Source organism: Delphinus delphis, chromosome 13 (genome assembly GCF_949987515.2).
Source record: "Delphinus delphis chromosome 13, mDelDel1.2, whole genome shotgun sequence".
Classification (NCBI taxonomy): Eukaryota; Metazoa; Chordata; class Mammalia; order Artiodactyla; family Delphinidae; genus Delphinus; species Delphinus delphis.
The window spans coordinates 19,874,365-19,901,801 of record NC_082695.1 but is presented as its reverse complement, the minus strand read 5'-3'; the positions used below and the strand labels follow the sequence as shown (position 1 = coordinate 19,901,801).

General features: G+C 50.4%; 1 protein-coding gene across 1 annotated transcript; it reads left to right on the top strand.

Moving 5' to 3' along the window:
• Positions 1-68: 68 nt before the first annotated feature.
• HPS4 (HPS4 biogenesis of lysosomal organelles complex 3 subunit 2) lies at positions 69-27,437 on the top strand. Its single transcript, XM_060028267.1, has 14 exons — positions 69-517; positions 1,012-1,532; positions 3,860-3,950; positions 5,978-6,121; positions 10,766-10,873; positions 11,330-11,446; positions 12,914-13,008; positions 13,586-13,658; positions 15,538-15,574; positions 16,469-16,565; positions 17,180-18,092; positions 22,460-22,592; positions 23,055-23,163; positions 24,774-27,437. The coding sequence occupies exons 2-14, from the start codon at positions 1,492-1,494 to the stop codon at positions 24,943-24,945; spliced, it is 2,130 nt and encodes a 709-aa protein (XP_059884250.1). The 5' UTR covers positions 69-517; positions 1,012-1,491; the 3' UTR covers positions 24,946-27,437.

Below are 27,437 nucleotides of genomic sequence, written 5' to 3'. Positions count from 1 at the left end.
TTCAGAGATAAGCGAGTGGACCTTGGCAGTGTAGGGCCCAGTCCTATGGGAACAAGGGATGGGGGTTTCAGATTGCAGTCCTTGGTTCCACGGGCTTAGATGCCGCCTCCACAGGCACCCGGCTATGAATATGACCCTAGGGAGGCCCACCCCAGGGTATCCAGAGCTGAGAAAAGACAGAGGTTTTACAGGCCATCAAAGATTCGGTGGTGTCCTCTCTAGGGACTTCCCTCTACCAGAGGAGCTTAAAAAAACTCTCTTGTGTTCCCAGGAGGATGGCAGATGGTGAGCAAGCTTTCGAAACCATGTCGCTGGGGACATTAAGCTTGGAGAAAGTGACAGTAGGGATACAGTTTTGAAGTGACCAAAGGGTTGACTTGTGGAAGGATGAGACCTTGTTCTGTTTTCCTGGAGAGTGTGTGGAGGTTACTGCGAGGCCCGTTTCAGCTTGGTGGAAGGATAAATTGAACACTGAGAACTGCCTATCTCTGGAGGGAGTAAGCAAGAGCCAGTCCAGGTAGTTTTTGAAGGAGAGTAAGGATTAGAGTGTGTGATGCCAGCGTCCCTTCTGAGCCTGAAATTTCTTGATACTCTTTAGTTCTCTTTCCTCTTGTGGGAGTTTGAAAGCCACTTGTTAAATTCTCTTTTTGACTTTTGGAAACTTGCCCAGCTCTGGGATTCTACATGTTAAGATTAATTTTGGGCTGTCAAGGTGACAGTTCCTTAATTTGAGTTCCATTATTACTACACCAACCGCCTTATTTGTATAGCTGTCCTTGACACCCAGAGCTTTTTCACACCGGTTATTTAATTCTATCTTCTGTGTGATATATCTCTTCACGTTAACTATGGGACTTACTCTGAAGTTTTGCTCCCCTCACTTTTGGATTTTGAAACACACTTTTCAGCTTTCTGGAAAACTCTTTTGAAGCATACCATTTGCTTAACCCTGCTGGGTCACATGCTCACTCATGGGATTCTGAAATAATCTATTCCTTGTGTTTATTTTAGGGTCAAGGGACTGATGTTTGAAGGGAAAGCTTCAAAACTTTTTAAAGAAACCTTCAGAATGGCTTTGAACCCGACAAGCTAGACATCGCTTCAGAGCACCGCCTTCAGCATGCATCTGCCCTGTCAGGCTTCCCTGGCAAAGGGGTCGTTCTTTGAAGGGGTCGTTCTGCAGAGGGCCAGGGAAACGATGCTCACGGAACCAGATTGGTGGATTTGACTTTCTGGTAGAATTCTCTTGCTTTATTGATTTTTTTCCCAGAGCTCTGAGAGGCTGGAGGTATTGATGGGACCGAAGGGCCTGGAAGGAAGGGAAGAAGCATTTTCATGCTGAATGAAAACTAGACAAGTGACTGTTGGAGACTGAAAACACCTAAACGTCCCACATCCGGATTCAGCGGAGGAACTGTCACTGCTGGGGAGAAAGAAGCCAGACTGGAAAAGAAAACCCATATAAAGAGAATGAGGGCCACCGAAGAGTAAATGGCCACCTCCACCTCGACAGAGACCAAGTCAGCCTCCTGGTGAGTAGCAGGGCCTGCAGGGGGTTAGTTCCTGCAGGCTGCTGCACGGATGTTTTGGGTGAACTGAGAGTCCCCAGCCAGACTGTCTTGATTTTATTAAGAAAAAAAAAAAATACCATTTTCCTCAGAGCAGCAAATCAAGGGCCATTTCTCTCCAAAGCTGATGTACTGTAACCACACGAGCCTCTTGCAGGGTTTGACGAATCCAGCATTGCTGGTAGAAGGTAGAAAAGAGAGCCACGGCTGGATCCCGCAGCCGGCCTTGATAATACCGTGGGCACTGAAGTCTTCACTTTTGAGAGACAAGAAGCTGTGGCGGTGCAGAATTACACCACGAGAAGAGGTTTGGCCAGACTGGCTCTTCAAGGGTATTACACAATGTCTGCCTGAAACTCAGTTCCCTTCTCAACCGCAAATGGGTTAAGCGTGTCTTAATTTGGTTCAGCAAACATTTATGAAGGAGAGGAAAGTGAGAGGCATGGTTTCAATAGAATGAGCAGGATTTATGACTGATTATATGTGTGCAGTTCAAAACGACACTCAGGTTTTCTTTTGTGTGCCTGTAAGAGTGGGGTCACTTTCACCCAGGGAACATAAGGAAACAGTAGAATGGGGCCCAGGAGTGGGGTTTCATTCATTCATTCAAATATTCATCTATCTATCTAGCTTCCAGTTTTAGTGACATATAGTTGACATACAGCACTGTAACACACATAATCATGAAAAGATCACCACAAGTTTAGTGAACATCTATCATCTCATATAGATATAAAAGGAAAAAAAAATGTTTTCCTTGTAATGAGAACTCAGGATTTACTCTTAAAAACTTTCATATATAACATACAGCATTGTTAATTACACTTATCATGTTGTACATTACATCCCTAGTACTTATTTATTTTGTAACTGGAAGATTGTACCTTTTGACTACTTTTTTTTTTTTTTTTTTGTGCGGTACGCGGGCCTCTCACTGCTGTGGCCTCTCCCGTTGCGGAACACAGGCTCCGGACGCACAGGCCCAGCAGCCATGGCTCACGGGCCCAGCCGCTCCGCGGCATGTGGGATCTTCCCGGACCGGGGCACGAACCCGCGTCGCCTGCATCGGCAGGCGGACTCTCAACCACTGCGCCACCAGGGAAGCCCTGACTACCTTTATCCAATCCCCCTTCCCCCACCTCCTGCCTCTGATGACTGCAAATCTGAACTCTTTTTCTATGAGTTTGTTTCAAGTATAATTGACCTATAACACTGTGCCCAGCATAGTGATTTGCTATTTCTATACATTACAGTATGCTCACCACCTGGCAGTGGGGTTTCCAAGCTGGGTTTGAAACATTTTTTGAGGCTCTTTGATCTGTCCGGGCCCTGCAGCCAGCTGCACGTTGGGACCTAGAACTCGGGAAAGTGGATTGTGCTAGAAACAGAGTTAGTGCTTGTCACAGGAAGATAAGGTGGGAGCCGGGGAGGGCGCAGATCAGGGGAGAAGAGTGCAGGTGACAGAGTAGTCACTGCTCTGGCCTGATGGGTGTGCTTTCGGAGACTGAGAGGTTAAAACCCAGGTCCAGCCTGGGTAGTCTGCTTTGCGGTCTTAAAGAAGTAATTGTAGTTACACCAGAGAGGAGACCCCGAGTCTTTAGGGAGGAGCAGAGGGTTATGGGTATTGAGGAGAGAGCTTCCTCTGCAGGGAGGGAATCAGAAGTTTGATGAGGGATTGTGTTAAAGGAGGGGTGTGATGCCTCTCTGAGCTCTCAGATGTCCCCGCTTCTCCCGTCATAGACTCGCTGCCCTGCGGGCAAACTGCATGCTTCCTGTTTCCCTTTCCTCTCGATGGCCCCCGAGGCTGGCACATGCAGCGCACACCGCAGGCCCTCAGCAAATGTGTGTTAAATGAATTCCTGGTAGAAGGGCAATTTCCAGAGACCTCGTGCCCAGCAGTTATGAAGACAACTAAGACATCCCTAACTTACTTCATTATCAGAGCCTTAAAAGACAGTTGACCAAACCACATGGTTATAGAGTTAAGGTTCAGTGTCTCAAATAAGAGGCGTCATTGTGGGTGCCCTGTCTTTCCTTAGCTGCTCTTCTGTCTTTTGGGGCAGATGGTCTGACGGCTGGATAGAGGCGTATTTTTAGTTTGACTTGGCTGCACTTATGAAATGGTTTTATCTCTTTGTAGCTCTTGGGTCCCTTCTCCTCTGGGGCCACCAGAGGGCTTTTTAAATGCCGAATCATGAGCCCCTCTCCGGCTGGGCAAAAGGAAGCTGTGTTTTACAAGGCCCCGCTCACCAGATGGAAGGAAACACAGCTCCCTTCTGTTCTCTTGACAGGTGGAATTATTTTTTCCTTTATGATGGTTCCAAGGTGAAGGGAGAAGGAGATCCAACCAGAGCTGGCATCTGTTACTTTTTTCCCCCTCAGGTAAGCCGTACAGCATTTTCTTGTTTGGTGGGGATCCCACTGCCTCAAAGTGGTGACTTTTCCAAAGGTCTGGGGAGGGTTACATGTGGACAGTTTTCTCTGCGTAGTCCAGGCATTCGCCACTTCTACTCTCTTATTCTTAGTTGTATTATTTGTTGCTGTTCTGGTGTTGAAGTGCCCAGGCAGCCCAGTACTTCCGCCTTCTCTAGCTCTCTGTTACCGTCATGATTTTCTGTCTGCCCCGCTGGATTAAAAACTTTTCTCCAGGGCTTCCCTGGTGGCACAGTGGTTGAGAGTCCGCCTGCCGATGCAGGGGACACGGGTTTGTGCCCCGGTCCGGGAAGATCCCACATGCCGTGGAGCGGCTGGGCCCATGAGCCATGCGTGTCCGGAGCCTGTGCTCCGCAACAGGAGAGGCCACAACAGTGAGAGGCCCACGTACCAAAAAAAAAAAAAAAAAAAACTTTTCTCCAAACATATACCAAAGTAAAGAGGAGAGAATCATCGGCCCTCACGTGCCCATCATCAGCTTCAACAATAATCAACACTTGACCAATGTGATATGAGCTATCCTAACTCCTCCCCACTCTTTTTTTCCTGGAGTATTTTTTTAAAATAAACATATTTATTTATTTTTGGCTGCATTGGGTCTTCGTTGCTGTGCGTGGGTTTTCTCTAGTTGCGGTGAGTGGGGGCCACTCTTTGCAGTGCACGGGCTGCTCATTGCAGTGGCTTCTCTTGTTGCAGAGCACGGGCTCTAGGCGCGGGGGCTTCAGTAGCTGTGGCAGGCTGGCTCAGTAGTTGTGGCTCGCAGGCTTTAGAGCACAGGCTCAGTAGTTGTGGCGCATGGGCTTAGTTGCTCCGCAGCGTGTGAGATCTTCCTAAACCAGGGCTCAAACCCGTGTCCCCTGCATTGGCAGGCGGATTCTTAAGCACTGTGCCACCAGGGAAGTCCATTCCTGAAGTATTTTGAAGCAAATCCTAGACATGGTGTCATCTCACCAGTATCAAGTAACATCTCTAACTGAAAAGGGTGTATTTTGTTAACATCCCATGCAGCAAAATTTACAATAATTAGTAACAATAATATCATCTGATACAGTCTATATTCAAATTTTGCCTTTATTATCTTAGATGTTACTTAGTCCTTCCTTCCTCCCCCCTGCCTCTCTCTCCCTCCCTCCCTCCCTCCCTCTCCTAATCAGCATCCTAGCAAGGTCCACATACCCCATTCGGTTATTTTGTGTTTCAAGTCCCTTTTATCATATAACACTCCTCCCCCCTCCCCCCATCCTTTTTTCCCCCTGTGCCACTGAATTATTGAGGAAACCAGGTCTCTTATGCAGTAGAATGTCAGCACGTCCCCCACTCTGCATTGGGCTGATTACTTCCTCACGATGGTATCATTTAATGCTTTCTACCCAGTGCGTTTCCTTTAAACTAGTAGTAAGATCTAGAGCCTCGATTTGGTTCAAGTTCAGCTCTTTTAGTCAAGAGTTCTCTGTTTTCCGTTGCATCACATGATGTCTGTCTGCCCCACAGTTTAGTTAACGTGAAGATCGATTAGGAGGCCTGTGTATTCACTCATGTGATCACACTTGACTTGGAGAGTGGGGATTAGTCTAGGCTGCTCTGGCCACTCTGCAGGGGATATGAATGGGGATAAAGGCTCACTCTTCTACCCACAGGCCTATAATCCTAGGAACAAAACGTAGTTCTTATGCATTCACTGTGGGTGTTTTGTGACAATTCAGGCAGGGTTCAGCAAACTTTGTCTCAAAAGGGCCAATGTGGGAATGTTTCGGTCTCTGCAAGCCGTGTAAGGTCTCTATCACGTATTCTTCTTTGTTGTTATTTTGACAACCCTTAAAAAAATGTAAAAACCATCATTAGTTCCCGGATTATATAAAAACAGGCAGCAGAGTCGATCTGGCCTCCAGGCTATAGTTAGCCAACCCCTGCTCTAAGGAATGACACAGGAGTTCGGGAACTTCAACGTAATGTCTGGAATTGGCTCTTTTCCCTAGACCCTGCTTGACCAACAGGAGCTGCTCTGTGGACAGATCGCCGGGGTTGTCCACTGCATTTCTGACATTTCCGGCTCTCCTCCCACCATCGTCCGTCTGCGGAAACTTAAGTTCGCCATAAAGGTTGACGGCGATTACCTTTGGGTAAGTTTACCAGGCTGAACCAGTGCCTGCAGGGTAGCCTCTACCAAGAGTCTTTTGTCTTTGTGAGAAGTATTGCGATGCTAGGGTTTAGAAATAATGCTTGCCATGGATCTTGAGCCTAGAACCTCCTCCTCTCCCCGCGTGTGCTGCCCCCGACCCCCGGTCATCTGCGATTCTCGTGTCACTTTCTGCAGGTGCCCATCAGAACTGAGTGCTCTCTCCAAAACACTGCTAACACATCCTGCATTGCACACACCTGCTTTCTCCTCTCTTTTGGTCATCCTCTGGAAATTCTCTTTGCTCTGTGATGCAAATTGAGTTTTTAATCTCCATCTTTTCTTGTTTCTACTCTCTATACTCTCCACGCTTACTGGGGAAGGGAGCCAGAAACTCGAAGACACTGGTGCATATATGTTAGGTTTCAAAGAACCATTAAGAAAAAAAAAGAACAATTTACAGCTAGTAGTACTATAGACTCTAAAGTACTGTTGTCTCATGCCTCCTCTTATTTTAAATTTATTCCTGAGGGGATGGGATGCTTAAGTGTAAGGAAGTATCTTCACCTTCGTAGGTATTATTTCCAACATTTTGTTATGAAAATTTTCTAACATACTGAACAGTTGAGAGAATTTTACAGTGACTACTCACATACCTCCTAGATTCTACAGAACACTTCATTATAGTTGCTTTATCACACATTTATATATTCATCCCTTTATCCTCTATTTTAACACTTGTGGGATTCATCCACATTGTTGCATGTACCGGCGGTTCATTCCTATTTATTGCTGAGCAGTATTCCACAGTCTGAATGTATCACAGTCTACTTATTCATTCTCCTTTTTGTGGACACATGAACTGTGTCCAGTTTGGGGCACTTAAGAATAAGGCTCTAGACGGGCTTCCCTGGTTGTCCAGCAGTTAAGACTCCCTGCTCCCAAAGCTGGGGGTCCGGGGTCAATCCCTGGTTAAGGAACTAGATCCCACACGCCACAGCAAAGATCCCGCACGCCGCAACTAAGACCTGGTGCAGCCAAATAAATAAATAAATAAATAAATAAATATTTTTTTAAAAAAAAGAATTAGGCTCTAGAGAAATACAAATCAAAACTACAATGAGGTACTACCTCACACCAGTGAGAATGGCCATCATCAAAAAGTCTACCAACAATGGGACTTTTTGGTGGCGCAGTGGTTAAGAATCTGCCTGCCAATGCAGGGGACACAGGTTCGAGCCCTGGTCGGGGAAGATCCCACATGCCACAGAGCAACTAAGCCTGTGCACCACAACTACTGAGCCTGCGCTCTAGAGCCCTTGAGCCACAGCTACTGAGCCCGTGTGCCACAACTACTGAAGCCTGTGCTCTAGAGCCCTTGAGCCACAGCTACTGAGCCCACGAGCCACACTACTGAAGCCTGTGAGCCTAGAGACCATGCTCCACAACAAGAGAAGCCACCACAATGAGGAGCCCATGCACCGCAAGGAAGAGTAGCCCCCTGCTCGCCGCAACTAGAGAAAGCCCACACGCAGCAACGAAGACCCAACGCAGCCAAAAAATAAATAAATTAATTTTTTTAAAAAAGTCTACCAATAATAAGTGCTGGAGAGGGTGTGGAGAAAAGGGAACCCTCCTACACTGTTGGTGGGAATGTAAGTTGGTGCAGCCACTATGGAGAACAGTATGGAGGTTCCTTAAAAAACTAAAAATAGAATTATCATATGACCCAGCAATCCCACTCCTGGGCATATATCTGGACAAAACTCTAATTCAAAAAGATACACGCACCCCTGTGTTCATAGCAGCACTATTTACAATAACCAAGACGTGGAAACAACCTATATGCCCATCGACAGATGAATGGATAAAGAAGGTGTGGTACATATGTACAATGGAATACTACTCAGCCATAAAAGAATGAAATAATGCCATCTGCAGCAACATGGATCGAACTAGAGATTATCATACTAAGTTAAGTAAGTCAGAAAGTGAAGTAAGTCAGAAAGAGAAAGACAAATACCATATATCACTTACATGTGGAATCTAAAATATGACACAAATGAACAGAAACAGACTCACAGAAACAGACTCACAGACATAGAGAACGGACTTTTAGATGCCGAGGGGGATAGAGGAAGGGAAGGATTGAGAGTGTGGGATTAACAGGTGCAAACTATTATACAGAGAATGGATAAACAACAAGGTCCTACTGTATAGCACAGGGAACTATATTCAATATCCTATGACAAACCATAATGGAAAAGAATCTGAAAAAGAATGTATATATATGTATAACTGAATCACTTTGCTGTACAGCAGAAATTAATACGACATTGTAAATCAACAGTACTTCAAGAAAATAAAATTTCAAAAAGGAATAAGGCTCTAGAAATATTCCTATACAAGTCTTTTTGTGGACATATGTTTTCATTTCTCATAGGTAAATATCTAGGCATGGAATTGCTGGGTCATAGGGTAGGTGTATGTTGATTTTACAAGAAACTGCCAGACTTTTGCCCAGAGCAGTTGTACCAGTTTACATTCCCACCAACAGTGTATGAGAATTCCAGATACTGCCACATCTTCATCAGCAGTAATGTGGTCAGTTCGTTTAATTTTAGCCATTTTGCTGGATGTGAAGTGGTATCTCATTGTGGTTTCAACTTGCATTTCCCCAATGACTAGTGATATTAAGGCTTTTTCGTGTGCTTCATGGCCATTTGTATATCTTCCTTCGCAAAGTATTTGTCCAAAGCTCTTGCCCATTTTTTAAACTGGGTTTTCTTTTTTTCTTGAGTTGTAGGTTTCTTCATACATCCTGGATACCAGTTCTTTGTCAGATATACATTTTAAAAATATCTTCTCCCAGTTTGTGGTGTGCCTACTTTCTTAATAATGTCTTTTGATGGGAAGTTTTTAGTTTTTTTTTTTAATAAATTTATTTTATTTATTTTTGGCTGTGTTGGGTCTTTGTCGCTGCATGCAGGCTTTCTCTAGTTGCGGTGAGCGGGGGGCTACTCTTCGTTGCGGTGCGCGGGCTTCTCACTGCGGTGGCTTCTCATTGCGGAGCGTGGGCTCCAGGTGGGCGGGCTTCAGTAGTTGTGGCACGTGGGCTCAGTAGTTGTGGCACGTGGGCTCAGTAGTTGTGGCTCATGGGCTCTAGAGCTCAGGCTCAGTAGTTGTGGTGCATGGGCTTAGTTGCTCTGCGGCATGTGGGATCTTCCCGGACCAGGGCTCAAACCTATGTCCCCTGCGTTGGCACGTGGATTCTTAACCACTGCACCGCCAGGGAAGCCCTAGTTTTAAGGAAGTCTAATTTATCAGTGTTATCTTTTATGGTTATTGCTTTCTGTATTCTGTCTAAAACCATTGCCTACCCCATTGGAGAAGACATTCTCCAATTTTTGGTTTTGTAAGTTTCACAGATTTAGCTTTTAAATTTAGGTCTGTAATCCACCTTGGATATATCTTTGTGTATGGTGCGAAGCAGAGGTCAAGGGTCCTTTTCTCCATATGGGTGTCCGGTTAATGCAGCACCATTGTTGAAAACTTTCCTTTTCCTATTAGATTCCTGTGGCTCCTTTGTTGAAGATCAAATGACCATTTAAGTGTGTGGCTCTACTTCAGGGCTCACTATTCTTTCCCATTGATCTTTCTGAAGATTCTATACAAGTACTACTCTGTCTTGATGTCTGTAGCTTTATAATAAGTCTTAAAATCAGATGGTGGAAGTCCTCCAAACTTATTCTTCTCCAAGACAGCTTTGGTTATTTTAGGTCCTTTGTATTTCTGTCGTAGAATCAGTTTGTCAGTTTCTAAAGAAAAGCTGGTGGGATTATTAGGATTTCATTCCCTCTATAGATTAATTAGGGGAGACATAAGCACCTACTGGGTGCCAGACTGTTGTCACTTGGATTACATCAGTGAACAAAATGCAGATCCTTGCATCAGTGGGGCTTACATTCAGAGAGCATTTTTGTTTGTTTGTTTATTTGTTTTATTTCAGGGTTGCTTTGTTTAAGTTTCTGATGAGTCCCTTAGGAAAGACTCCTACAGGAAGAATTACTGAGTCGAAGAATACGAAGGTTTTTCAGGCTCTTTAAACATAGGCCCAGATTATTTCCTAACTGAGCAAGTGTTTATCTTTTGTGGCTGGAGCGATGATGCAGTCGGTCCCTGTTCTGGAAGTACTCCATCCAGCTGGAGAGACGGGACTGCCATTCATGAAACGGTCTGGGTCCAGTGTTTGCTGTGAAACCCAAATGAAACATCCAGTGTCCAAATAACAGTGCTAACAATACAAGGGATCAGGAAACAGGTCGGCATTGTCTGGAGTGATGAAAACAGGCATCCTGCGGGGGCTGGCATCTGTGGGGGGGGGGGGCACGGGGTCGGGGGGAAGGCAGGGGGGAGTCCCAGGCAAATGAACAAGAATGGGAGGCGGGGGGATTTCAGCTTGGGCAACATGAGTAGGTACAAAAAGTATTTGTTTCCTGTGAGACCAGCGAGGCTGGTGGAGGGTGTGGGGTCACACAGCAGAAGATGGATTTTGATGGGCCAGTGGAGTCCAGCTTTAGTGAGCCCTGGATGCCAGGATTCTGAGCTTGGCCTCAGAGAAAAGGAAGATGCCTGTCCTCCTTTACAGGTGCTGGGCTGTGCTGTTGAGCTCCCTGATGTCAGCTGCAAGCAGCTTCTGGATCAGCTAATCGGCTTCTTTAATTTTTACAACGGGCCTGTTTCTCTGGCCTACAAGGTATGGTGTTGAGGAGTCTTAAGTGGAACCTCCTTAGCAAAATCGGTATCGGCAGAACACAGTGTTCATCCAGGGGTCTGGTACACTTGACAGAAACACATCGTGTCAGCGACAAGGTCATGGGCCCTTGGAGCCCCTCTCAGATGCCTTTCTTCCCCGGTGGCCTGAGTCCCGTTCACCCAAATGTTTATGCCTGTTCCCTCCTTCCTAGGATGGCTGGGAAGAGCAGGGCCTGGTCACGCCCTCCCCCCACTCCCCGCCCCGAGGGGCCCTGGTCTGTGGGGGGCAGGTTATCAGGGGCATGAGGTGAGGCCTCGCCTGGATGGGAAGTTCAGAACAGGCCCTCCCTTCTGGCCAGTTTTTCATGCAGGAACAATTTTATTGGTGGTTGGAGTCCTTGCCGAAGAGTGTGTCTCTTGGAATCTTGGGTGTTGACCTCCAGCTGTTCTGTTTCAGAGCTGCTCTCGGGAAGAACTGAGCGGGGAGTGGGACACCTTCATTGACCAGATCCTGAGAAACACCGGTGACCTGCATAAGATATTCAACTCCCTCTGGAACCTGGACCGAACGAAAGTAACAGGCTCAGCCCCCTGCTCGTTGCATGGATAGGAATAGGGCTTCTGGACACGTTTTCCCCTTTGAATGAGGTGTATCTCAGTGCGCGTAGTTGTTAAGACCCGTGCTCAGATTCCATGCAGCCCTCACGAGGCTTGGACAAGTAAAATGGCTTGGCCCGTAAAATGGCCACAGCATAAGATTTGCCTCCCAGAGCTGTTCTGATGGTGAAATGGGACAGTACGTAAATGACAGGAAGCAGATACTCAGTAAAGGGTGTTACTGTTTTGCTAATGCCCAGGAGTGTTGAACTCAGTGATCTGAAGGTCCCCTTCTCGATAGTACCATTATGTGATTTAATTATTCTCGACATCCAAAAAGGCCCAGGGCTGACATTTTAAAACCGGGGTTGCCACATCTGGGACTGCGGGGCTGGGAGGTATTCTGTCCCTGCGCTGTCGCTGTTGCCGCTGGCACGCGGTGACAGGAGGCCTCCTGCATGGCTGGCCCGGCCGCCTGCACTGCCCTTGCTCAGTGGCCTTGAGCTGGCTGAGCATCACATCCTCACAGTCAGGTAGCCAAAGGGAGGTGCGAGGCACTGCCCCTCGAGAACCGCTGGCCCGTGCCCTGAGCATCTCGGGGGACGGGAGCCTTCCACTATGTGCGGGCTGGCTCTCGCTGCTGTCGTTGACTGTGTCCCTTTAACAGGGATGTGGCATTGGGATGCTGCTAGAAACAGAGACGGGTTTCCCGCTCCTGTTTGGAGGGCTTCTTGGAGTTGGCCCAGAGCTTTCCAGACTGGCTGGCTGGGCCTGGGCGTCTTGAGGGCGTGAAAGAATGAACTGCATGCTTGGCTCCTTGGCACTGGGTTCTAACCGCTGCCCGGCAGGAAGCAGGAAGAGGCTTTTGGTTATTGCTGGCCATTCTTGACCAGGCTCAGATCGTTTTCTGGTCTTTTTCGGGACTTTTTACAAGGACCGTGGACTGAGGCATATACTCCTGAGTGAAAGGCCATGATGTTATCATTTTCTGTTACGCAACAGAGTTACGGGATCTGGTCAGACATCAAGCCAGCTGCGTCACAGGGGTGCCTGGGCTTCAGGGCGACAATGGAGGACGGGTGGGTGGGTTCACCGACACCATGACCTGAATTTGAGAGGTAGGTTCTCCTCTCCTGCTGCCTTCTGGTCTCAGCGTTGATCGTCAGGGTCTCCTTGGCCATCTGCACTGTCGCCTGTGAAGAGCCATACGCCATATCTGCTCTACCTTCCAGCTTCCAGAGAGGCCTCCTTGTCCCCAGAATTTGGCATTTGTGGTGGCAGCCGTTCTGGGTGTCAGAGGCGTGACATAGCTGTCACTGTGCGGCACACTCTGCCTCCAGGCTTGGGCTCTGGCTGTCCATCTGCTCTCCAGAGCCCCCTTCCTGTTCCTCCTTCGCTGATGGTAAGTGTGTTGACTTCGTGGCTTGCTTCTTGCCCGGCACAGGTGGAGCCCCTGCTGTTGCTGAAGGCGGCCCTCATTCTGCAGACCTGCCAGCGCTCGCCCCATGTTCTAGCCGGCTGCATCCTCTATAAGGGGCTGTGAGTAATGCCGGGTCCTGCCCCTCCAGCCCTGCCCATGCTGCAGAACTGACCACCCCGATCGGGGGCGGGGAGCTCTTTGTGTGGCCAGTTCCAGGTGGTCTTGTTGGGCAACTAGCAGGTAGTTTAGATTTGATATAGGGTCCCTGCCTGTCTTTGGGCAGAGCTGGGAAATTGCAAACTGTTGTGTCCAGAAAAGAGTTGGGAATATAAAAGGCAGCTTTGAAGAGATCCGTGAAATTCTCAGATAGGGCATGGAGGAGGCCCACAGCACCTTCCCCTGCTGCCCAGGGCCCTGGTGTGCTGGCCATAGCTTCAGCTCAGGCTCCTGCAGCCTCTTGGCTGGGTCCGTCTCCAGTTGGCCTCTGAGGTCTCACTGCAGCTCTTCACACAGCTGGAGGGCCTCTTAGTGAGCTTGAGCACCCAAGAGCCCTCCACGGGGGCTCTCCCAGTTGAAACTCCCACCAGCTGTGTCCCCGAGATCCTCGCCACCACAGGGTGTCAGGAATGTTTCCAATTCAGAGTCCTGAGTGTGTTTCTTCTCATGGTGTCCTTGTTCCTGTGTCTGACCCCCCAGGATCGTTAGCACCCAGCTCCCACCCTCTGTCACAGCCAAGGTTCTGCTTCATCGAGCTGCACGTCGGGACCAGGTATCGCAAAGCCCACCCCGCTGGCTGGGATGCTTCATGTGGCGAGTCTGTCTTTATACCGGGCAAGGCTGAGCCCCAGTGCTAGATGGACGGGGGCAGCTGCCGCTGCCTTGTCCTTCTCAGGACCCCAGGTCCATCCGTGTGGTTTCCTTCGAGTGAGGTCACTGGCAAAGCCGAAAGAAAATGTTGTCTTCTGCGTGGTAGACTTGGTTGGTTTTTCTTCGATCCAAGTGGAGCTATGAGAATTTGACTTCCCTCAAGGATGGGCTTTATGTCAAAGAGATGTTGGATTTTTCAGAGAGAGAGAGAGACTGTAAAAGATGGCTTAGGACAACAGAAACTTTAAAAATACTTCCTTCTTATATTTACTTAACTGTTTTTATAATGAAGGAAAAGTCATATGTGCTCATGGGAAATAAAACTGCCCACAACTGGACTGCACAGAGAAAATCACTGCTAGCATCTGGCATATTTCCTTTGAGTTCTTTTTTCTTTTGTTTTACTAGTTGATTCTTCCTGTGCCAGACTCTGGTTTTAAATGTGTCATCAGGCTAGCTTCTTACACTTATTAAATCAGTAGACATTTAAAACACGTGTGTGGCTCTAGCCGACTCCTTCCCACCGTGATGCAGGGGTCGTCAGGACAGCCTTCCTGGTAAACTATTTGATAATAAGAGGCTTGAGGATGCCCTTTCCTTTTTCCTCATTGCTCAGCACTACGAATCAATACTAAGGAAGTCATCTGACTGCTGAAGAAGGTTTATACTCAAAATTTATCGCAACAGGATTTACGAAAGTGAAAAATCAGATATAACTTAAATGTCTACGGTAGGAGCTGGCAGACCATGGGCTGTGGGCCAGTCGCCTACTGACAGAATTTTCTTGGCCTGCTTTTGAGCCACATCTGCAGGTTGAGCAGTTGGACAGAGACTGTATGGCCGCAAAGCCGAAAATATTCACTATTTTCGGAAACGATGAATTCTCCTGCACCACTGTAAACTTCATAAAATTTTGGTCAGCCGTTGAAAATGGCCAAAGATCCTTTAATGACAGAAATTGTGTGTCACTCTTTCAAGCAGAAAAAAAAGTTTTATGTAATGTGGCCTCAGAGTATAAAAAAAAATGCATAGACTTAAAGGAAAATGTGCCCAATGTTAACAGGATTAGCTTGCGGGTGAGGGAATTATATGTGATATTTTGGAAAAGAATTTTTGTCTAGAGTTAGTTTATGTAAAGAAAAAAAGAAAGCCACAACACTTCTTAGGAGTGAAAGTCATTTTGGTGAGAAGAGCAGTTTTTGTTTTGTTTTGGTGGGTCCTTTTGGAACCTTTAGGTGGAGATGGCTGGAAAGCTCTTTTGAGGAGATTCCTGGGTTTCTCACCTTGATTGTAAATCAGAACAAGAGATCTGACCTCACATCTGGTTTAGGTTGAATCCTTCCCTTGTGAGGGTCACAGGCCCTTCACACTTTTGTTATAATGGGATCTGTGTGAGCTCTAGGCCAGGGCTGTGGTAGATGTGGCTTTATTCCAGGAGATGACTTCCCTGGAGGTCTGAGAGGTAACATGAATGAATGCTTGCTGTTATTCCCAGAGAGGAGAAACTGAGAAATCAGAACGGGAAGAAGCCTGGTGTGAGCCGGGGTGGTGTGGCCGCCCCGGCCAGCGTGGGCCCGGCTCTTGGCTGACCCCAGCCACGGCGGGGGGCAGGCAGCTTGGGGGAGCTTCTGTTCCATCTGCTTTGCTGTTGGCATGCGGCTGGGACCAGCATCCTGGGCCTGGCTACATCTCATGAACAGATGGTACCACGCGGTCCTGATGGTTAGGTTGGGGGGAGAATGCGGTGCCCAGCACCAACTTCCCTGTGTGTTTATTTTCAGAGAAAACCTCTAGGAGGGGATGCCCTGGAGGAACACGGTAAGCAATCAGGTGCCTTGTTACATCTTGGGAATGGTCTTCAAGCTGCCTGGCCCTATCCAAGTCACGTGAAAGGCCAAGTAGTCCTACATGGTAATTCCATCAGCTCGTGAGATTAGGAAAAATATATAGAGCTTCAAGCACAAAGTTACCCATCAAAATCCCAGTTGTAAAGCTCGTGATTTTAGGCACACCTCTTAAATCCCCGTTTTCAGATCCTCCTTAACTCCCCGTTATGAGACTACTCAGACGAGTCCCAGAAGGTCACGGTTAGGAATGGGTGCTATCGGCGGCCCCTGCCAGGAAGACCTTTTGCAGCAGTGCAGGTGCCCCCAAGAGGGGGATTTGTTTCATTTTGCATCATAAGTCAGGGCAGACCCGTTTGGTCAGGTGGAAGTGCTTTTTTCCAGCTTCTGTCTTTTTTTTTTTTTTTTTTCCGGTATGCGGGCCTCTCACTGTTGTGGCCTCTCCCATTGCGGAGCACAGGCTCCGGACGCGCAGCTCAGGGGCCATGGCTCACGGGCCCAGCCGCTCCGCGGCATGTGGCATCTTCCCGGACCGGGGCACGAACCCGTGTGCCCTGCATCGGCAGGCGGACTCTCAACCACTGCGCCACCAGGGAAGCCCAGCTTCTGTCTTTTTTTTTAAGTGCCACTAAACTTTCTTCCACCAAACGTCACCCTGGGTGCAGAGTTGCCCACACGGGCTTTTCCCTGCTGATGGCTGACGTTGTAGCTGCAGTTTTGTGGCTTTTGTTCTGGGTTGAGGAACGTAGCCCAGAGCTGCTCTCTGAGCCCGCCTGTGGGTTGGATGCGTCACCCCAAGAACAGTCCCTGCCCCTCTGTCTTCTCTGGCCCAGGGGAGGGCCCTGGCCACACCGCTTTACAATTCTAGGAGCAGCACTCCCTCCAAACGTCCAGATTGTGCCTGTTTTCCTGACCGAAGAGGAAGCTGTCAGTCTCCGTGAGTTCCCCCGGGAGCCCACAACCAGGTAAGGGAGCTCACAGGGGTTCCTCTGGGGCACTCCCTCCCAAGGATTTATCCAGGTGAGCCCCTGGCATCTGATAACCGATTCCGTCTTCTCCGTGCTCTGCCTTGGCAGGGGCATCTGGAGCTTCAGCATAGAGATCAGGGGTATCTGGCAGAGTGAGATAAGCGGAGGTTTCAAATCCCAGATCTGCTGCTTATCAGCTGTGTGAGCTTGAGCAAGTCCATTCCCTGCCTGAGCCTCAGTTGTAAAATGGACCCAGTAATGTCTGCTTCACGGGTTCCTTGCGAAAGTTGGGAATAGTATGTGTGTAGCACCCAGTATAGGGCCTGACTCACAGTCGGCCTCCAAACGTGGGTGTCCCTGATTCAGTGGGCTCTGCCGTTTCCTGTAGGTGATCCCAGTGTCACTGTGTGAAGCCCCGAGGGCTAGGCCTAGGCGTTGCTCTAGGTTTCCTCCTGTGCTTTGACCGTGGCCTCTTAGGCTCTGTGGCCTCAGCACCCACTTGTCACCAATGCCCATGCTTTTTAGGGAAGCACTGCTTTAGTCTCCCCCAGGGCAGGGCCCTTGCCCACGCTCAGTCGCCTGCCCTTCCTCATGCCCGCCTTGTTCGCCAGCACTCTGGCATCTCCAGCCAGACTCCCGGAGCCCCCAGCCCAGCGCCCTCCAAAGGGTTTGAACACATCTGCCCCGAAAGAAAACGCCCCCAGACACGTGGAATCCACGGCTCGGATCTCAGCGACCAGCCCTGAGCCCACGTCTCCTGACGTCACCTGGCCAAATGGCAGGGGGGAGAACGGACACTGGTCAGACTGTGATCTGAAAAGCATCAAGCTCCCAACACCGTACCACGCCGCCGGGGGCCGGGGGCCTGGGCTCGGCCTCTCCCTGGTGAAGGAAACCGGTTTGTCCAGGGGGGAAGAGGAACTGGACTTGTCTGAAATCCACGTTCCAGAAGCTCAGGACACGGGAGCATCCTTGGGTTATTCTGCCTCCGCCGGCGGGCCTCCTGGCTGCAGGGCATCTGTCAGTGACTCTGGCAACCCCGGAAGCCAGCCACCTGAGGCCCTGCCTGTGGGCACAGCCGTGGAAGGCCCCCTCCCTCCCTCCACTGCTGAGATGCTCACCCAGAATGGAGCCCTAGAACGGCCCAGAGACCTCCCTGGCAACAGCAGCCAAGCCCCCGTCCCCAGGGACCACCTCCTCAGCCCGACGAGCGGGCCGTTGCCGTCGCCTTGCTTGGATTCGAGGCAGACGGGGTCTGAGCTGCCCGTGGGGGAACAAGGCGAGGGGCAGCACGGCGATGGGGTTCCTGAGGGCCGCTCAGCCTCCAGCCCGGAACGCGCCTCGGGCTCGGCAGACCCCCCAGGCGACGGCCCCTCCGCAGACAGATCCGGATCCAGGGCGACCCCCGTGTCCCTCGCGCGGCTCGTGCGGATGAACCTCTACACTCACCGCGTCAGAGGCCTGGCGCTGCTGCTGCTGGCCGAGGAGCCGCTGCTGGGAGATGGCGCGGCCATCGAGGACGTGGTGAGTGTGCAGACGCCCTGGCCCCTGGCAGCCCGCCCCCGCCTCCTCGGAGTGGGGACAGGCAGGGGCGCTTGGCCAGCAGCTGTGTGACCTCGTGCCAAACGTCCTTGTCCACACAGTGGGGTACCGGTGGTGCCCACCTCCTCGGCTGTTTGTGGGGGGGTGGGTGAGTGAGCACCCAGTGCTGAGCACAGAGCCACGTGCAAAGGCATCCACAAGTGTTGCCCTTTCCAGCTTCTTCCATTTTCTCAGCGCCTCTGGTTCGTCATCAGCAGTGTGGGGTGCAGTGCAGCCATGCGGGCCATGACCACACGGCCTCACTCCCTAGCCCGGCAGCTCTAGGCTCTGTGTGGCCGGAGTCTGTGTGTGTCACCGCCTGGATTGGGAGTTTTCCGCCAGCCCTGACTTTCCGTCCATCTGGAGCTCCTTCCTAGAAGGCCCAGGACGTCTGAAATGCTAACTGGATCCAGAAGGCTCCTCTCAAACCCTTGCAGCCCCTTCCCCACTTCGAGTGGTAAGCTGACCTTCTCTGGGGCCTGGGCCCACGCTGGATCCAGTTGCCATAGTAACAGCCTTGCTTTAGTTGGCCGGGCAACGGCAGCGATAAAAACAGCAGGTTAAAATTGCTGCAGGGTGAACGGTGTCCTGGGGCTTGCCTTGTTTCTGTTCTTAAATCTATATTATTCTAAGTCCATCGTATTAGCAGGCAGGCCCGTGGCCCTCCGTACATGAGCAGGTCCCCTGGAACGCAGTGGAGGAGGGCAGCGGGTCCTCCGCACGGAGCCTGGAGACAGAGCCTGCGCCTCTCGCACTTGCCTGGCTCCTCTCCCCTTTCCACAGGCCCTGCAGCACCCTCCCCGAGTGGCGGCTTCCCTCCACCTCCTTCCCCACGGCTCTGAGCGACATCTCCACCTCCTCCTCCTTGTAACAGCTCAGGGATCCAGGGCTGCAGTTCTGTGCATCCATCTCCCGGCCGATGCCTCGGTTTCATGGTCTGTCCTGCTTAGCACCGAGCTTAGATGCGGCATTTTGCAGGCCCGGTGTTGGCATGCAGTACAGTGGATACCACCCCTCTTTTTTTACTTTCCCCCCAAAAAGAAAAAGAAGAAATAGTGCAGGCTGCTCTGGGAGAAGAAGGTAAATTAAGATATATTCTGCATTTGCTGTATGTAAATACTTCACATCTGCTACTTTAGCCAAGCCTTGGAACAGCTGGCTCTGGGGGCAGGCACGGTAACTCCCATTTTGCCCTTAAGAAAACCGCCTCTTTGAGATCAAGACCTAATGCACATGGTGGGGTCCAGGACTCCTGCCTGTTTCTTGTCTCCCACCCTCAACCCTCTGTCCCCCACAGATCTGACTTTGGCATGGTAGGTGGGAAGGTGAAGGAGTAAAGGCCCTGCCTTCTGTGGCCCTTGATACTCAGACATGGGACTTGGTCTGTCACAGCCCATCCTTGTTGTCAGGGCAACGACCTCGCTGGGCTTTCATGGAAAGTAGGGTTTGGTGTTGGGAAGGAAAGAGAACGCAATTTTATGGAAAAAGAAAACTAGTCTTTTCTAAGAAGAGTAGGGCGTTAACGAACTTTGATCAGCTTGCTGGTTTGTGAGTGGAGTCGGTTGATCAGACCCAAAGGCCGTCTATTTTATAATCAGCAGAGAGCTTTCATTGCCTTTTTGTCCCGGTTCTGCACACTAAACAGTCGACCTGATTTCCCTCCAGACCCTCTGCTGCTTGCTGTCCAGAAAAAGCCAACCCACTGGTTCAGAGGAGCAGAGTAGGCTCACGCCAGGGGGCAGCAGAGAGCCGCTGATAGCTTCCTGCTCAAAACCCAAGATAATCCTCTCACTGACCTTCAATTATTCATCATTACAGTAGGACACGGAGCTATGGGTACAGTAGACAAAGCCTGGGTATAGTGTGTTAACATAAAATACAAAAAAGCACCCCTCTCCCGTGAAACTGGTGCTTCTGAGTAATGTGAGTTCCTGCATCGTTTCTTCTGCATGTTTGGGGACACACTGACATTGAGCCCCTTGCTGTGCTGTGGACTAGAAGGCGGAGGATCCAGGAACAGCCCCGGCTCTGTGTCTCCTAGGGCTGCTGTGAGGCTCTCGTATGTGGTAGTGTGTCTTGGGTTGGCAAACTTTAATGTAAAGGAACACATAGCAGGTGTTTTCTGCTTTGTACAGCTCTTCGAATCTGCTGTTGTAGTACAAAAACAACCACAAACAATATGTAAGTAAACGGCGTGGCTGTGTTCCAGTACATTGTTTATGGACACGAAAATTGAAGCTTGATATAATTTTCACATAACAATATTATTCTTTTGAGTTTATTTTCCCTAACCATACAAAAATATAAAAACCATTCTCAGCTCTCAGGCTATCTAAAAGTGTCAGTAGGCTGGATTTGGTCCACGGGCCATGGTTTGCTGACCCCTCGTATATATGAAAGCACTTGCTTACCAGTAGAAAATTGCCCACGTGTCATCTGGTATAGCGTCTTGTGATTTAACTGCGTTGATGGTTAAGTGATTTTATCCTGAGGACAAGTTAGGCAGAAGATTCCAGAAGTGGCTCGGTGCCTACAGAGAAAGCTCAAGGTTTGGCATGGCTCATTCTGTCCCCGTTTTCCCTTTCCCTGGGCACCTGCTGGGGATGGAGGGATGACTGTTGCAGATTCCTGAGATCCAGAAACTTTCAGCGAGGCTGTGGTTTGACTTCGTGGTAAATCCTGTACACACACACACACACACACAGCCTCATCTGCCTCTAAATCCTGTACACACACACACACACACACACACACACACACACAGCCTCATCTGCCTCTGTTAATTGCGTTGGTGAGGCTGATCCAGGGATCCGAGCAGGGCACAGTGTGCTTGTCCTCCTGTTCCGTTACTATGGACCCTCGACTCAGCCCGCACAGCTCGTGGTGGACGGTGCCTGGTGTCGGTCACACCCGCTGTCCAGTCACCCAGTGGCTGTTGACTGGCACCTCCTGGGAGCCAGGCTCGCTGCTGGGCCCTGGGGACGCAGAGATGAGGGTGTCACGTAAACCCTGGTGCCAAACCTAATGTCTTTAAGTACCATTTCTACGACATGGGATAGAAACGCTAATTTAAGTCCAGGACACTCCCCAAAATAACACTTGAGTTTCATGACATTCACCTCAGAACATTCTCTTTACATCTCTGGTCCTTTTATGTGAGCTTATTTTTTTACACAGCTGTTGTGAAATAAGTCAACCCACAGACAAGTCGTATTAGTCCAGGGACGAGTGCTCATGGAAGAGGTCCCACTTCTTTAATAACGACAGTTTTCATATTCTTGACTTTAAGAAAATGCCTTCGCTCCCAGCACTTCAGAGCGGACAGAATGGATAGATGCTATTTGACCTCAGCCACTCAGCAGCCCTATAGTATCCCTATTTCGCAGATGAAAAAAAGCGAGGCGCAGAAAAGCCAGTAACTTGCCCCGGGTCATCTAGTCGGGAAGAGGCTGAGCCAGGAGGTCCTTCTCCTGGGCGCCAGCTGCTGCCCAGGGCCCGCGGCCTCCTTGTGGCTTTAGCAGCCCGGGGCAGCCCCAGGAGGCCCTGTTTCAGGCTGAGTCCATCTGGACGTGACGGACGTACTTGGCGGGGCCCAAGATGGAGTTCAGCCGTTCGAAAATGACGTTGCGGGAAAATAGTTCACGGATGAAGGATGAAGTTCATGCTGTATCTTTAGGTCACAGAACTAGCATCAGTCGTTATTTATGGTCTGACTCCATCTTTAGTTTATAAACAACAAATCGTACAAAATGGGACAGTCCAGTGTTCCCAGCTGCACCTGCAGGTGACATCCCCTGGGAGGTGTTTTAAAATACAGGTGTTTGGGCCTCACCTCCCAGACAGCCTTCCTCAGCTGGGTTCCTCCTCTGAGCCAGAGAGCACAGAAAACCATTTCACCCACACTTCTCAGTCCTTCGAGAACAGTGGCTGGTACCATTCTAGGTACACGGGAGGGAGGTGGCCTCTCTGCAGACAGTCAAGAAGCACGGGGTGGGGGAGGAGCGGGGCACAAACGCCAGCCCTGGTTATAGGAGATGCACCAGGGCGCCACCAGTGGCTCTGCCTGGACGGTGAGATTCTGGGCCAGTTTTCCTTGCTTTTTTTTTTTTTTTCTTTTATTTTTCTGCTCCCCCCTATTTTCTGATTTTTCTACAAGTTTGAAATGCATTAGGACATAAGGGCAGAAGTCAGAACTTCTCTAACAATAGGTCAAAGCACTAGTCAGAGTCCTTCTTGCTAAGTCAGGCAGCCACGCAAATATCCCTTGGGTGGCTTGCTCAGTGGTGGCCTGTCCCCTCCCTGCCCCGCAGTACCACGGCAGCCTGGCATCCCTCAATGGGCTGGAGGTGCACCTGAACGAGACGCTGCCCCAGGACCAGGCGGCCCCCGCGGCCAGAACCTATGGCTTCGCGCACTACGACCGCATCCAGAACGTGCTGGCGGGTAAGGGGCGCCTCCAGTGGGTGGGAGTGGGAACCAGCGCACTCACCCCAGCGCACGGGGTGAGTGCCCTGCAGTCAGGATGCTGCTTTCTCACTTGGAGCCCAGCTCCCACGGGGTTTAAATTCTCTTGGCAAACACTTCTTTTCTCGTTTATTTTATTTTGGCCGTGTCTCCAACATTTTGAGAGAAGCACACACACGTTCAAATGTCTGTGATGAGGTCGCCTCCCGATTCGGACCTTCGTGTGCAGAGACCGGTGTTGCCCACCATCGGGGGCGGCGTGTGCTCCGTGGCGGGGCGCAGCTGGAGGGCCCAGCACCCCGGCCTCTGTCCCGCTGCCCCTGGGCACCTGTACCCCAGGCCGGGGCCTCACCCTGTCCCAGTTTATGGTTCTGGGTTTGGGGGATGTTGCTGGAGGGGGGGCGGTCTGCCACTCACGACTTCTGTGTCCTCTTCTGGAAGGCAACCTGCCACAGGTGGCTACAGCCCAGGACCGCCGCTTCCTCCAGGCCGTCAGCCTGATGCATTCCGACTTCGCCCGGCTGCCCGCGCTGTACGAAGTAACCGTCAGGTGAGCGTCCCCAGCTCACTGACAGCCCTGCGCCAGGAGCCGCCTTCCCGGTCCCGGCAGAGCCTCGTTCATAACCAAATGAAGGACAGTCCAGGCACCAGTCAGGGCTTTCTTTGATCTGCTCCGGTGGCTGCTGTCATCTGCCCCCACGCTTCCCATGTCATGTATTTGCTGGGTCCCATCCTGGGGTTCGGGCTGATTTACACACTGGGGTACAGCAGGGAGGAGACCTAAGGCCCTCACCACCTCAGTGCGTCCATCCGTCACTGGGGAGGGAGGAGGGGCCTCGGTCTCTGCCATAAACGATGCTGAAGTGCTGTCTTCCATCTTCTAACTTAACAAGCCCCACGTGCTCAGGACCAAGTCTCCCAAGTCAAATGCTGCCCTCCCCTCGCTGGCAATATGGCCCAGAGACACCCACAGTTAATAGTCTGGTGTACATTACTCCAGGTTTCGTTGGTTTTCATTTTTATTTTTTGCATATAAAAGATAGACGATTAGAATTTTTGATTATTTAATGGTCTTTCTTCTAGAAAACTGGAGCATACTAATGTGCTGATTTACAAGTTTCTTTTTTTCACCTTGTTGCATGTCCTGAACACTGCTGTGCCAGCAGATCTAGATTATTATTATTATTGTCATTTACAATCTTTAACCAACCGAATTTCTACTTTTTCTCTCTACAAGCTTCTCTTATGAAACCGGTAGCAGAAAAGAAGGCAAGTTAGAGGGTCAGAAGGGGGGGTGCCTGCTCTGTGTGTATCATTCAGTTAAGTCCTTGGAATGATTTGGTCCAGCGCATTCTTTCGAAATTGAAGCACAAACAGAATGAACGACTCGCCCCAGGGTCGCATTCTTACTCAGGCTGAGTCAGGATTTGAGCCCAGGTGTCTCAGCTCTAAGCACATGCCCCGGCCGCACACGTTTCCAGTTCCGGGGACAGTGTGGCTGAGAAGGAGGCGTGTGGGCTCTGGGCTCGGCTCTGGTGCTGACCAGGTTCTAATGCCTGTCACCGGCCACACAGGAATGCGGACACTTCTGCTGCCCAGCGCCATCTCCAGCCAATATTTCTGTATATCTTTCCGTAATAAATGTGTCTCCTCTGGCTTGAAGTCACAGCTGCCCCACGCTGGCAACCTAGATCCATCACCCACCTTGTGGCCCTGTAGTATTTCATCTTCCTTGGAGCTGAGAGGGTTTTAGCGTTGGGATACGTAGCTCATTTGAATAATAGAAACAGAACAAGCAGGCTCCATTTCTTAACCGCGCACCATGGGCTAAGCAATGTGTATATATGCCTAATCGTTTACTCTCTATAAAGTCTCAGTGAGGGAACTTACTGTTGTCATATTCATTTCACTGACGACAAAGCTGGAGCAGCTGAGCCAAGGGCACACAGCCAGGAAGTCGCAGGGGTGGGATGAGCACCGAGGTCTGTGTGACTCCAGATCCGTGCTCGTTACCTGCAGGCCAAGGTGCCCCCTCTCCATGGCCGTAGTGACTGGTCCATGACTCGTCCTGCCGGGTCACTGACAGCGCCTCTGCGGGTCTCCGGGCTCTGAAGGCTCACAGGCAGCGTCGGACTGTGGTCTCCTTTCTTCCTCCAACAGGAATGCCTCCACGGCTGTGTACGCCTGCTGCAGCCCTGTCCAGGAAACCTATTTCCAGCAGCTGGCGCCGGCGGGGCGGAGCTCCGGCTTCCCGAGTCCGCAGGACAGCGCCTTCAGCCTCCCGGGCAAAGCCAAGCAGAAGCTGCTGAAGCACGGGGTGAACTTACTTTGAACCATGGGTTCGTGACCCCAGCAGATGACTCTCACACCGAATCCCAGCAAAGGAAGCTCTGCCTTGTTAAATGGAAAAGTCCCACTATTTTGTTTGCCTTGGAATAGTCCCTCGTTTTTAGGAATGTAATGATATTTAAGTGTTTGTTGCCCCTTCTGCAGATTGGCGTTGGAGGAGGTAGCTCTCCGGGTCAGCAGACCTAGAGCACATGGTAAAGAACTTGATGATGTGGGCAGCACTGCGGCCAGACTGGGTGCCTTGGTCCTTACACCCAAGGGGCACAGGGCCAGTGAGCCCCCCGTCACACTGAGCCCCGGGCGCCTGACATTTCTTGCTGCTGTTCCACCCCAGCCTTAACTAGGACCACAAAATCCCAGGTTGGCATCTTTTCTAGAACCTGGTTGGCCCTGTCTAGAGTATTTGTCCAGCCCTGTCTCCAGGGGGCCGGTCTGAGGTGTGAGTACCCAGCCAGGAGGCAGATTTGTCAGTGAGCAGACCAGAGCTCCCACTTCTCAGGTTACCTTGAGGGCAGTCCTTCTGGGAGGGCGGGACGCCTCGTGCAGTGAAGCAGTCAGGGATGCTGAAACCACCTTGTTTGGATCTTCTGGAACTATATTCAAAACGAGCAGCCTGTTCTTTGGCTCACCCGCAGTGGGGGCAGATCTCAATGACGTGGAAGGGAGTTTGGGGTGCCGGGACCGAGAGCTGGGTGACGACAGGCCAGACTGGGCCCCCTGGGTGGAAGTGGGCTGTGCTGCTGGTTCCTCCCGAGTGAGTGAGTGTCCCAAACGTGAGTTTCTAAAAGGTTTTGGTGCAAAAGCAGGACTGTGCTTTTCAGTGGTGGCTGCATGAAAGGGAACAGCATTCGTTTGTGTGTTTCTGGGCTGGAGTGGTACTAGAACATCAGTTCTATTACGTTATAGCTTGACATTTTATGATATGATGCAGGTCACAGGATGAAAATATTTCACAAAATCCTAACCAGATGTTTACTGGAAGTACCTGAGATTCCATTTGAAAATTGTGATGTTAATAACTTCATGTCAGTGAACCATTATCTCATGTTTCTGACATGGTGTCTTTTTCTTGAAACAAGTTTCTAAGGGCTAAAAATAAAAATAGCCAAAAACACTAATGAGTTCTGAGTAACAGTAACATCTCTAATGACAAAGTAAGGAAGAAGGTATCTATGTATATATGTACATATGTGTGTATTTCACGTGGTCACGTTTCTCTTTGCCCTGCCTGATCCAGCCTGGCCAGGTGAGGAAGAGCGCATGACAGAACGGTCCGTGCGAGGGTGGCGCGCTGTTCCAGGGAGCACCAGCTTCAGCGTGGCTGGACCGCACGCCAGGCCCATGTCACCCTTTCTGTCTCCTCTCTGGGGTCCCTCCTGCCACTGGCTGGCCTAAGAGGTGAGCTTCCCAGACGGAGGAGGACCACACCTCAAGCTAGGAGAAATGTACAGTGTCCTACTTCTCTGCCTGATTCTCCAAGGAAAAGTCCCTTACAAATCCCGGGGCCAAGCTCTCACGGAACACTCCCGTGACCGCCTTACACAGAACATGTTCGCTTTCTGTCCTGAGGTATCTTCAAGCATCCACACTTTTTTCCTCTTGCCACTGATGCTCCAGAATCGTGAGATCTCCAAGTCCTGAGTTTGGTGAAATTCTGACCTGTTACGTGTTGACACAGGGACAGAACTTGGAGCCCCTGAGCCCATTTTCATCTGCGCCCCCGGTACCTCAGCTAACTACCTGGGCTCAAGGACTCTTCCAAACAAGATCTGCTTCACAAGGAAATCTCCTGCCTGTCTCTGAGCCCTTTCCTGGCTGTCAGGCCATTGGCAGAGCTTAATCTCCTCTGTTTTGCTTTCAGAAACCTCTCTTCCCATCTAATTTCCCAGGGCTGCTGTTGAGCCTAAAATGTGTGTAATACAAAATGCTTGTTCCTGAGAATCAGTGCTCGAGGCAGCCCGGTGCTTCCCTCTGAGCTGAGTCTCAGCGATCACAGGTATGAGGTCCTGTGATCTCGGGTCCGCACAGCAGAATGTGAGACCTGCATGTGACGGCCATTTTAAAATAAGTCCACAATTTCTTTGCTACAAATTAGGGACCTGATTCTCCCCCTTGAATGTGGGCTGTACTTAGTGATTCGTTTTCAATGACTAGAATGTGGCAAAAATGACAGTGTGACTTCTGAGAGTAGGTTATGAAACATCACAGCTGCCACCTCTCTCTCAGTTCACCTGTTTTGGGGAGAAGCTGACATCCGGGCAGCCCTATGGAGAAGCCCTCGTGGTGAGGGTCTCCTGCCCACGGCCACGTGAGTGAGCCTTCTTGGAAGCAGGTCCCCCAGCCCGGGTGCCTTCAGAGGACTGCAGCCCCTGCCGACACGTGACTCAGCCTCGTAAGAAACAGCCAGAACCATCCAGCCGAACCACTTCTGAACTAGCCCTCAGGCAGCGTGGGAGACAACAAATGTGTGTTGTT